The 12,832-nt window shown below is 42.4% G+C and overlaps 1 protein-coding gene across 1 annotated transcript in view; it reads right to left on the bottom strand.

Moving 5' to 3' along the window:
- Window positions 1-12,832, bottom strand: part of adarb2 (adenosine deaminase RNA specific B2 (inactive)) — a 137,917-nt gene that overhangs the window by 20,301 nt on the left and 104,784 nt on the right. The window contains exon 6 of the mRNA XM_086021266.1: window positions 2,344-2,458. Within this exon, the coding sequence (XP_085877392.1) occupies window positions 2,344-2,458 (115 nt within the window). The remainder of the gene's footprint in view (window positions 1-2,343; window positions 2,459-12,832) is intronic.

The following is a 12,832-nucleotide window of genomic DNA, read 5'->3' as shown; positions in this document are numbered from 1 at the left end:
CTCTGTATGCTTCGGCATCTTGTAGCTAGGCTTAAAGGAAATACGAATCTGAAAAACCTTCATCCAATTCAACCAAAAGCAGTTTCCCCATGCAGACTTTGAGATTTTTCATGTCTTTGAGCCCATTTGAACATGAATATCTCCGCGCTATTTGATGCCGTGTGCTGCTACTTTACTTTGACTCTCGTCTCGCGACTCTCACCCTGCTGGCAAGGCTAATCTCGATCTCATTGGGGCTCAACTGCCTCAGCGGGACTCCGTTGGCATGTGGGTAGCGGATTCGCTGTCTGTCTGCGCTTCAAAGACGGACCCTGATTAAGATTCTTGAGGCGCAAAACGGGGGCATCAGACGCATGGAGGGAGACAAAGAAGGAGGAGGGGGTGGGGAAAAAAGGCGGCGGTGGCGGCAGGCAACACAGAACAGGACTCCCCAGTGTTCCTGTCAAGTTCTGCGTCTGCGTGAGCGCCGGCAGAAGCGCAGCGGCGGCCACCTCTGCAAATGCGCAGGCCGTTTGTCTGGATCTTTGAAGATAATGTGCTATTAATAAACAAACAGAAGCAATTACTCGGAGGCAGAGGAGAGGAGAAGGATTGGATTAGGTCAGGATGAGCGCGGCCGCCCTCACTGAAGTCAACACTGATGAGCTGCGGCGCTGCTGCAAAGATACCGATCCCTCCTTAGTGACCCCTGAAACCCTGCTGCCGGCAGCTACAAGGGGGAGATAATTCTCTAGGGTTGGAGTCATTTTTGAATTTGTCCCTCCACTTATTTATAATATAGAATTCCTGCTTTTGCTTATTGGCAGGCATTTTTTGAAAGCTATCCTTCGCTCTCTTGCTCAGGCCAACAATGACTATTACTTTGGTGCCATCTTGTGAAATCTTAATATAGTGCCATAGAACTATATTGAAGTGAGCTGAAGAGCTTCATTGTGACAAAACTAGTGCTTTGACAGTGACACCATCTAAAAACAAACCCTTTCGGGGCATGTCAATTATGGATTTTCGCCATTTGTGGTAGAGCTTGGTTCCTATCACCACTAATAGTGGGAGGAACACGAGATGTAACATTTTCCCCTAATGAAAGAATGATGTTTTTGCTAATTAAAAATTAAAATGTTAGTATTTATTCGAAAAGTGTAATATGGGATATTTCCGGTTTTAGAATTGGGCTCCTCTTTGTTTTTTAAATGTACACATTAAAAAATGCTGGGCTATTTTCCTAACCTAATTGCTGGGTAGCTTTGGATTTCGAGCAGATTGGGTTACTTTTACCCAAGGTTGGGTTAATTATAGGTGGGCTGAACTTGCTCACCATTTCGGACAGTTTTGTTGTGGCGTTGCAGTAAATTTTATGGAACATTTTTAGAAAATGTTGCTGGCTGGCAGTGGAAAACAGCGCTGGACAGAGGGATTAGTGCTCAGATCCTGCTCAAAGTGGACAGAAGTCATGCGAGTGACTTGCTGGGGTGATCCCTGACACGGCAAAGTTGCTTCTTTGCACAAAATGTTGGTAAAACATTTGTATCATTTTTAACCACATTTTTACTGACAACCTGGGATTGGAACTCTTGACCCAACAATGCTGGGTCAAATCGTCAACTCACGGCGCTGCGTATAAATAACCCAGAATCGGCTTGGTTCCTTCTGAACGCAGCGCTGGATTAGCTATATCACCTGACACTTTTCTAGAGAAACACAATAAAATATGTCGTGTCCCCAACTGGTGAAAACCACAGTTCTTGATGGAAACAAGATTAATGTCATTTGAGATTTATGCTTCAGCTCCTCCAAAGTTTACTTCACACATCTCGTGTTTTTGTTGTGGTAATATGAGAACGTACACAGGGCCTATCTCTGTAATTCGAGTGTGCACAGGTGCACAGGTGACAATCCTCCTGCAATGTGCAGCCAATGCAACATATGAAACGATAAATAAAACATGATAGATGAATGTGCAGTCATAACTCATTGTTTCACATCACAGTGAGAAGTGTCCTCCACCTTGCTGTTCCCTCACCGTGTCAGATTGAAGCTGATCTTGTTAGGATTCCCACCGTGGCATCGGCAAACTTGTGTCAAAGCTGCTTGAGCACGGAAAGTCCAGCAAGTAGGAGGGAGACCGACTCCAACCGGCATGTCTCCCAACCCTCAGAGATTGACTAGTCAATAATTCATTGGCGAGGCATAAACTACTCCATGAGCACAGGAATTCTTCATAATGTTTCTTCCAATCTAGACCTTCAAGTTGCTCATCTTCTGTCTCTTCTTCCCCACTCTCTCTATATTGCACCGCCTCAATAATTCAACGTGATATATAAAAGTCAATGAAATTTACCATACCTCGGGTCATAACGATGCCTGCCAGGGATTTGTGTTGAGCGTAAACCGGATTGCAGCCGCCCAGCAGCGAGCGATACTTCTCCCTCACCAGGTGGAATATTGAATCGGCAAAGTCCTGGAAAACATAAAATAATTGCAAATGAGAGACACTTGGGTTGTGTAAAATTATACAATAATAACTTGGCATACTTTAAAAACAGAAGACGTCTAGTCTAAAAGCAAAAACAAAATGACAGTTTTTTTTTTCCTGTCTATTACATGTAATACGTTCACTAATTCAGTCACTGTCCCTCCCTCTCTCTCTCTCTCTCTTTCCCTCTCTGCGCCATTGTGGCACCTCATGATGTCCCGGTTGTGTGGAGGCTTAATTTGTCCAAAAGACCCACTCTGCTGCCAATCTGTTGAACCATTTAAGCTTTGCAGTTGGTGTGAACGCCGCATGAAAACCAAGCCCTTAAGAATAACTGCTCGAGTGAAAGCGGCGTGGGTGTGATCATCATGTCTTGGCAACATTTGTTGAACCGTGTGCAGTTAAGTGGATCACCAGTGAGAGATGCTAGCATGGTTATAAGGAGGTCCAAAATGTAAGGACATTGCTCACAACTGGTTGAAACTGAGCATGTCGTTTGTAACCTTGGAATGTTGCATGTCGGGACCGCTGTAAATCCCCGAAAAACGTTTTCCGATTCCATACACAAGCGCATTCTGCAATATAGCGTGTGAAGGCCAAGAAAGAGCTGCCACGCTCATTTTACCTGAAAGTGACATGCAATTAAATCTTACATTATCCTGCTCGGCCTGGCAGCGTCAGCTGCTGTCTGTCACAGTCCGAACCACGAGTCAAGTCCTCCATGGCCCCTCGATGCCTTTCCATTGATGATATAAAAGATTTGAGAGAAAGTGGCAATTCCTGCTGTCCCATAGCTCCTTCTTTTCCATCGTCTCTTTATTTTCCCCCATATCCCTTTCACTTTTTTTCTTTTACTGGATGAACCTTTACTTTGTATCTCTGGCTTTGGCTTTTTACCACCCCGCCGCTCATTTTCTCTCTTGTGCTGATTTGTGATGTAGGGCAGGACATGTCAGAAATAGGAAGTGAAGCTAGAGTTTAATCATTTTGTCACCACCTGACAGGTCAGATGTAGCTGCCTATATAATATAACACCAATAGAAAGTAAATTAAGCTGGGGGTGGGTTGTTGGGTAACGTATGATAGCTATTATCCAATAGCCAAATAATAATAGTTGGCCAATTAATAATCTTAATTGGCCAATTTGTCAATGAACTTTTAAGCCACACTTTATAAGGGCTCCCTCAAATGAAGATCAGACATGGATTGTATGTCTTCTTAGGTCCTAAAAACAGCAAACCTTGGAAAAGAGGACATCTGGTCACCATGGTTTGTGTATTAGAGTGTTTATAGACGCGTCTCTTATTTGCCTTTGTTTTTCACACAACCTGTACAATCAGGTTCCTCCCTCAATGGGAGTTGAGTCCGACTTTGACTGTGAGCCTAATGTGGCAGAAAAATGGGGCCAAGGATCGCGCTCCACAGTCAGAAAGATTGTCACGGCAACCTGCCGTCAACTGTGAGCGGGGATCATTGTGTGCCTGGCTAAGTGCCCATCTTCCTCTTGGTTGAACATTAAGCTTTACCCTGCTCCCGAAGCTGCGTTTTCATATTTGGTTTTCAAAATGCATTTCACTTAACTGATGTCTCAACTAGCTTGATCAGCGCTGAAACTGCTGCAGCGGCCATTGTGTGACTCACCCCACCTGGCGTCTCTGCAGCATTAGTTCTGAACAATTTAACAAGCAATCCCTTCGGGCCTCTTCAGGATGGAGAAAACAAGCAGCAGGATTTATTTAGCAACTGCTTTGGCTGCACTAAAGGAGATTTATTGGAGGAACACTTCTATCAACACAAGTGCGTTAAGGCTCATACTCATAATGTCCATTTGTCAAAGCAGAAATATTGGCTGTGTAAAGACTACTTCATACTCCAAGAAAAATAGTTTACACTCACTGATACTTGTACAAGTAATAAGGTCCAATATCGGAGCAATTTCAGCATTTTTAGACGAGGTCTTGAGATTGCAAAAATATGCATAATCATGAGATATGCATCAAAATGATCGAATACAATATTTTTTACGTCTAAAATTGAACTTCACAAACTCACGGATTGCATTTTTTTCTGGGCTAAACAAATACCTTCATGCTACGTGATTCTCTAATATCTTTAATGCTCGACAGGAAGGCAGAGAGCTTTATTAGCCCATTTTAATTGGATGAAACCAGATGCCTGCCACATATCAAAATGGCAGCAAAAGTTAAATTAGATAACGATGCAGGATATACAATTACGACAATTAGGTTCAGGATTCATATTGACTGTATGTTGAAAATGATATCAAAGGCATACACATCGGTAAAGTGGAACATCACCAACAATTCTCCTGCTGTCTTCCCTCTGAAGTCAATATTGTGCCAGAAACACAAAATGTCAATGGGGAAAATTTCTCGGCTGCGCCTTGACCTGAAAGTCAGGCACACCTCAATGTGTGTGTGTGCGTGTTATGAGAGTGAAAAACAAATGTTTATTATTTAGCTTCATGGCCTCAAGGGGGGAAATGATTGAAGAATTGAGTTTTTTTTTTTTTTCCCCCATAGTAATATTTTAAAGCCTCTTTACGTTCCCCATACGCTTACTACATTGCGTTTTTTTACATCTGTAAGGTAAGGGCGTAATACTGAAGTCACCATGTTGATGACCACCAACGGTATGTTACACCATTAATATGGGCTTGAGCTGCCGTCTACTCGATACACGCGCACACGCACGCCCACACACGCACGCACGCACACACTTTTAACCCAACACACTCTTATCACCTGCCTGCAGAGTGGCCAAGGCAGCATAAAATGGGGCCATGTCTTATATTTCTTTATAGAGCTATTTAACAATTCATTCTCCTGAGTTTTAATAGTGTCTGCCCTCTGCTTGGATATCTTCACTCCCACTCCACTCCCCCCCCCCCCCCCCCCAGCGCCAAGCCCACCTTTCCTTCTCACCGTCCCGCGTCTGACGCCGATCAAGAGGCTTTTGAAATATCATCTATTCATTTGGTGGAAGCGTTGCCTTCGGTGACTTTTGAGAATGTAAAGCCAAGTCTCCTTGCAATGGGAAATATTTCCATCTTGTTTGTTCTCCGCGTGGCACGCGGTATTCTTGTCACTTTTGCTGGCCTTTGGATCTGTGTCGCAAGATCCTTTTCGGTATTTCTGTTCTGTCGCAGCTCAGTCCTCGTGTTATCGCCTTGATGTTAAAAGAGCAATGAGGGCGCTGATTTACGTTCACAAATTAATCAGGTTACAGACATAGTTTGCTGTACTATCTCAATCACATGACCTTCACTCATAGCCCATCAGTGGTGCCTTTCTTCGTCAGTACATTACAAATGGTTGTATTGGCTGTAAATATACTGAACGTTGCATGCGCATGTGTACAGTCTGTCTCTATGCATTATTTTTCCCGAATCAAATGTTTATTGCACGATAGCCACTTGGCCTTGCCGCCTATGGAACAGACTTTCCCTCTGAGCAGTGGGGCCCACGTCAGTCACAGCAAGCCACCAGGCTGCACCAGGTGGCCATTGTCATAGTGAGAGGCTGCTCCCTTTAAATCCACGCGCTTGATCTTCAGGAGCGGGAACAAACGTACAGAGTGTATGAAGACGCATTGACAGATCTAATCCGGTTTTTTTTTTTTTTTTTCCCTGTAGCTCACCTCATCCGTGCATGTAAGAGGGGAGCAGCGTGCAGGCGGAATGACGCACCGCAGGTTCCCGTAAGCAACGCGGAACTCAAGCCGAGATTTCTCATTAGCTTCGAAAAGGTGGAAACAGGACGTTAAGCCTGGTATATGAGATAAGGATCAAAGTCAAGGATGAGCATCTACAAGAATGACGGCTCCATCCAAGAACCAAGGGCTCGACTTATCTATAATGATGCGAAACATAGAATGGGATCATTATTTCTACACGGTCAATACGTTGGACCCTTGATCCTAAAGGCATGGTGAACTACAAAGGCACTCATTGGACTTTGAGAGTCAGTCGAGTAAATACAAATTTAAACTCACCAGAAAAGTCTATTTCCAGACAAGTGATTGGCAGGACAGGACTCTTGTCAGTTGGAATTGGCTGTTACAGATTGTGCTATGCAAATCAACTCACAAGTCCTGCAAAGAACAGCTCGAAATGAAATTCTTAATTCGTATTTTACATGCAAAAAAAAGTGAATTCGATAAGCAATGTATGAAGGTGCTCTGCAAAGTCTCATAAAACTTAGAAGATCTGGAGTCTAGCTTTCGAATATTTCCTCTAGACCTACTTCATAGGTCGCTGATTTAGCATTTTCTTCAAAATTGCAATTCTTTCACATGGGAACTCATTCAACCACACCTTTCTGGACTTGAACTTTTCCCAGAGTCAAAAGCATAGACTTGTCTTACTAAACTGAAAAATTCATATTCTCAGGGGCCTAACCCAACCCCTGACTAACATATATATATATATAAAAAAAAAAACTACTTCAACTTTTCCAACTAACTTCATATGTCGCTTGACTGGATACATCTGCTCAAACGCAGTACAGCTCTTAAGCTGTAAACCAAACATTAATTTGGGAAATGTAAGCCCCCCCCCCCAACACAGAAGCCAAAAAAGGACTACAGCCAATGAATCATGACCACAATCCGCAAATGTTAAGCATGGCAGACTCTGGAACTCATTATCAGTCTAAATTATAGTCATATAATCAAACAAGAAGAGCCAGTTATAACAGAGAGCGGCACTATCAGACCCAAGCCCATCTGTGGCAACATATTTGGTTAGGTTGCAATGCAAAAAGAATGCCAGGTCCACCAACTTTCCCTATCAACCCACTCAGAGGAGTTCACTTCAATAGATGACAGAATGTTTACAAAGCAAATTTAACTAAGCTCGGTGTATACTATGTTTAAAAAATGAAATCTTTCAGATCAGCATGAGAAAAAAAAAAGGAATATGCATCAGTGTCGTGGATGAGGAATATAATCTGATTTGGCTGTAGGCACTGTGAAGTAGATAGGATAGCTAAATATATATTTTTATAATACTCAACATGACTGCTGCACATGCAGAAAATGAGATACTGTGCTACACAAAAACGACTTACAAAATCAAGAAACACATGCAAAAAATGGTGATAGTATATTTAAAATGAGCAAAATCATCTGCTAAAAGAACAGCAACCTCGTCATTCAGGTATTTTTTTTTAATTATTTTAAACGCATTATAAATATGACAGTTTGTAGTACATTGTTACATTGTAAATTGAAATTGAAAATTACATTCCGAAGAGTATTTCATTTTAACATAACATCCAAAGACACGCTGATTATAAAGCAATACGAATTCATTCACTTTATTTCTTGTTTTAATGAGGTAGTTTTGGCACAGGGTATACCAGAAAATAATTAGGGTTCCAACTCTTTTCCAGGACTTTTCCATGACTTTCAAATCATCACTACATAAACGAATAAATTCCACTACCACGCTTTGGAAAAGTGTTCATTTCTACAATTGTACAATGCTAACAAATAACCAAACCAAATCGGAAAAAAAAGAAGAGCCATTCAAAAGAACGACTCGTTCGCGAACATGTTTAACATGACTGGAAAATTGATCAATCGTTTCCTAGGTTTTCCAGGACAAATGGGAACCCTGATAATGAGATGAAAACAGTCGATTTAAGTACAAATCCCTTTTTGACTAACCTCCAGGGAAAGATAAAAGCAACGGTGTGGCTCAAACAACTTATAAACGTCAAGACTGTTTAAACCACACACCAGAGGCCTCATACATTATGCACCAACGGCCAGCAGAAGAATTCCTGTGAAAAGATAACATGACCCTGCCCTTAGGGGAGACGAGGAGAGCAAAAGAGAGCAAAGAGAATGAGGAGTAAAACAGGCGGGCGCAAGGAAAAGAGGCTGGGTCGTGATGAGAGCAAATAAAAGCATCAGTGATGAAGTTCCAACTGGTCTATCCTCTCCATCAGCAGACTGGGACCACCCTTGACTACTTAATTATATTACATAACACATAATTTGCACTAACATACACAGTATATTATTCCTCCAGGGAGAGCGCAACTGTCAGTGTAGTACCTCACCAGATGGCTGTTTTCATTTCTTTAAATATGTATTTAATAGGCAGCATGCAGGACCCGAGGTTAGCATGTCTGATTTATAGATCAGAGAAGGGAAGGGCAACTGGCGGCTCCACCTCCTACATCCCAAAATATGCATGTTAATGTTCACTGATGACTAAATTGTCCAGATGTGTTCTCAATGTGAATGTTTGTCTTTTAAGTCCTGGGTTCACATTTTCATAAATGGTACTCCCTTAAGTAGTGTTTGCATACACTACACAGTAGAAGGTTCTATTCATATGTTCTGCATGCATGCAATATTACAACCAAAGTCATACTAGAGAGGTTATTTGAAGTCCGATACTGGGATAGAATAATAAATATACAGGAAAAATAATGCTCTGGAGCTGTGGTCAGAGAGACAGACCTCCCGGCTGTTATAACAGGGTTGCAATATTTTTTTTTTTTTTTTTTTTTTTAATAAAAGTCATATATCGGCACTGTGTATCCTCTCACACATTTATCAGTCCAACAATATTGTTCGCCTCCCTACAGAGAAGTTCGGTCTGGAAACTGCTATATTTGATATCTGTCAGAGCAAACAAATATACTTTTAGATCCACGGGATTTATATTAGAACTACTGGAAGAGCCATCGCAACTAACTTTACCTTGAAATCAGAGCTGGGCCCTTTTTTGCCAATCCGGCCGCGACCCTCCACCCTTGACCTGGGTACCCTTCCGGCCGCGACCCCCCGACCTTATTCATAAAGATTATCACATTGTCACAAACTAGTAACATCCTGTAGCCTAAAAGTAGCACCAATGTTTGTTAATAGTTTGGCTTAGACTTTACATTTTGGAAACCTTTCAAACATCACTTCATCAGTCTGGTCCTTGTGGGGACCGAGGACTCAGACAAAACTGTTAGCCAATGTTGTTGGGTTATGACCATGACACGCTTTGGATGACTGCTCCGGTTTTGTACCTTGTTTTTCTGCATTTGAGTGGTCGAAAAGCTGAGTTTTTTGACAACCTTTCAACCCCCAGGACAAACTAAATGCAGGTTGTCAAACTCTAAGCAGTGCTGTTCGGCTGACATTTGGGAGCGGTAAGTTTTTTCCCCCGACAGCAATGATATGTTTATCTTGCAGATAGACGCTATAAGTTTACACCTGGCCTTTGCAGAAACTAGCCTTGCTCTTTTCTTTGCTGATGAATATGACTTCTAAAAACATCCCCTGACAGAAGCGATCGCTCACACTGCCAACCCAAACACACACGGACGGTACAACAATGCGACAAAATGTATTATCCACTTCACAGCCTACGGAAGAATGTGTGAAATGGTGTAGAAAGCCTTTTGAATGTGAAAAAAAAAAAACATGGCCCGTGCTCTTTTAACATTTACTCAAATCCATTACGTGTCGTCAGCAAAGTCGGGAGACTGCTAGATTGACGGTAACAAATGCATATGCTCTCTTTTGTCATCTTTCTTTTTTACGTCAACCCATTACAATCAGCATGCATACTATCATTGTTCACACACTCTTTCCGGGGTAGAGGGCAGGAGATGCACGGCAACAGACAGATGGCGCCGCCAATAATTAAATATGTGGCGTCAAAAGCAAAGAACACAAAAAGCGTTATTTGTATAACAGCTATCACCGTGAGTGTGTGAGTGCGGTCAACAACTTTGGGCTCCATCATGAGATTTGCAGTGGTGACAAAATGTTATGACTGACTACGATGATTCATGGCAACGTTGTCTGCCATCTGCATGCAGGGTTCAGCACTTCCTGTATAGGAGGGGAAGACGTGCCATCAAATATCCTTGTGTGACAATAACAACTCCGACAGCATTAACAGGCCGCCCTGGGGCCACATTTGAAATCATGACGTGATCCCTGTGACTTGCATTGGAAATAAAGACTTTCTGGAAGCACAAAAGTAAGATAGAAAAGGTCAGCGAAAGAGTAGCGAACAAAAAAAAAACACAGATCATGGAGCACGATTTGTTTGTCCATACAATGCGAATATTCCCAGGCTACTTCCTGGTTCATAGAGGATGACCATGTTTGGATGAAACATGACTCTCAGGGTGGGGAAACACCTTATTGTGACTCAAACGACAAAGGCAAAAATACATATCCTGACACAGATTTATTCCTTGAATTTGTACCAAAAGGTAAAGTCATGTTACATGTATGACCATTCCATTATTACCCAGTGGGATAATATAAAAATACACAGATGGAAAAAGAAGTGCTCCATCTATTAGTCAATAGTTCCAGGCACTGCACAGGTCCTAACTAGCTGCCTGTTGTATACTCATGGGCAGGCAGGCTGAAATATGACGGCTGAGGACATGAGGTCTTCCCAGAATGCTAAACTTTCTCTCTGCTGCCTCACCATATCTCTCAATGCGCCCCAACCCCCGCCAGACTGTGCCCTGAAACCAATCTGACGCCTAATTAATCCTGAAGGTCTTTTGTTCCGCTGAGGTTTCCCTCTTTCCCCCCCCCCCCCCCTACTGCAGTCCATCCATCCTCACCTCTCGCTCCCTCCCATAGCTTGCCCCTCATCTTCCCATTGCAATTCAGGATTTTATCCCTTCACGGCAACACACCAACACGCACATTCTGTACACTGTATTCCTCACTCACCCATTTCATCATCCCCAGAGAGGCTTAGTCTAGTCTTGCAAAGCAGGACAAACGTAGCAGATGTATTAGGCTTCACATGTTCGGCGTATTTTTTCCAGGAAAAATATGTTCTGCTAATTATAGTAAAAACAGAGACCTACAATTAATTTATGTCGGCACCAATGCTTATATCATAAAGCACAGCAACTACTCAGATAATACATGCCAAAAATTGATGAGGCTTGAAGGTGGTGATATTAAAAAAAAAAATTTTTTTTAGGCCAAACTGTCATTTTCTTGCTGAATATAGAGTATAAAAATGTAAACAATAACCTCAGATTATTCTAAATTATTAGAGAATGTAAAGACAAAGTGTAATTACTGTATGTTGATAGAAACTAAACACACATTTTGGCTCTCATTAGAAAGCAAAAAACGGACAAGGTACCGATGAGTGTCGGGAATTGACACACACATCAGATGCATAACAAAAGGGTTGAAGGAATGGTATGGAAGGAAGAAAATGAGTTGCACAATACCCGTCATCAAACCAGGCAACAAAAATGTGACCATCCACTGTCTTTCCATGCGTACATGATTGTCTACATGCCGCTTGACTGCATATTCATTGTGGGCCTGATCAGTCAATGGAAGCGAAATACATTTGCGGTAAGAATTGAAAATGACCTTTTCCCCTACTTAACGCTGCATTGTATTCTTCTTAATGACTTGTGTTTTAAAATGACATGGCGACGCCTATCAGTCCGCTTACTGTACATATGTTAGTGAGTTGCCTTCACAAACAACCTGATTTGCCAAACGCGTGTGACAGGAGGCTCCATTGCTGTCTGCTGGAAGGTCATTAAAAGGCCAGGCATCCAGACCTCTCCGCTGCCTGACAACTAGAGATAAACATAATACGCGGCAGCCACACTGGACCAATAGTCATGATTTATCAGTCGCCATTTGCTACCTGAGCGCCTGTGAAATTGTAATGAACTTGGTTGTGCTTTTAATGGAGTGTGAGGGGTTCCCGAGAATTGACTGTTGCCATGCTCGAGCACGCAGGTATAGACGGCGTGCACCCCTGCACGAAAGGAGGAGCGGAGGAGAGTCTCAAACAATGAAGACTTAGTATAGCACATCTCAGGGTGAGCGGCGGGTCTTCGGAACACATCACAGGGGCGTTTTTCATTATATGCCAAGCGACTTGACCTGACCAACCATTTTGATACCTTCTCGTTAAGGGATTTTTCTCGCAAAGCTGCATGCTGACACGCTACATTAGATTTAACAGCCTGCAGCCTCATAGGTCATATTTTGCATACTTATTGGACAGTTGAGGATGAAGCTAACCTTTCTATGTACATTGTGCTGCTATTCCGATGAAAAGACATCGTTTGGTAATTTCCCACGCGCAAATCTCCACTATTTCATTCGGCGTTCCCTTAAAAGGCAATTGATGAGTGATGCAGCCCGTGGAAAGGGCAACTGATCGTCCCGAATGAAAGCGGTTTTCACATAATTTGGCAAACTGTGTGAGAAGCAGTGAGGTGGAATGTCATAGATACACGGCAGTCACGTTAGTCCCCTTTCTTACATCAATTACAGAGGTCACAGACAATAATTAGTTTTGATTGGGGCTGT

Source organism: Filicampus tigris, chromosome 21, assembly GCF_054856515.1.
Source record: "Filicampus tigris isolate MCC_2025a chromosome 21, RoL_Ftig_1.0, whole genome shotgun sequence".
Taxonomy (NCBI): domain Eukaryota; kingdom Metazoa; phylum Chordata; class Actinopteri; order Syngnathiformes; family Syngnathidae; genus Filicampus; species Filicampus tigris.
Note: the sequence above shows the minus strand (reverse complement) of the source record. Positions and strands in the feature narration are given on the sequence as shown.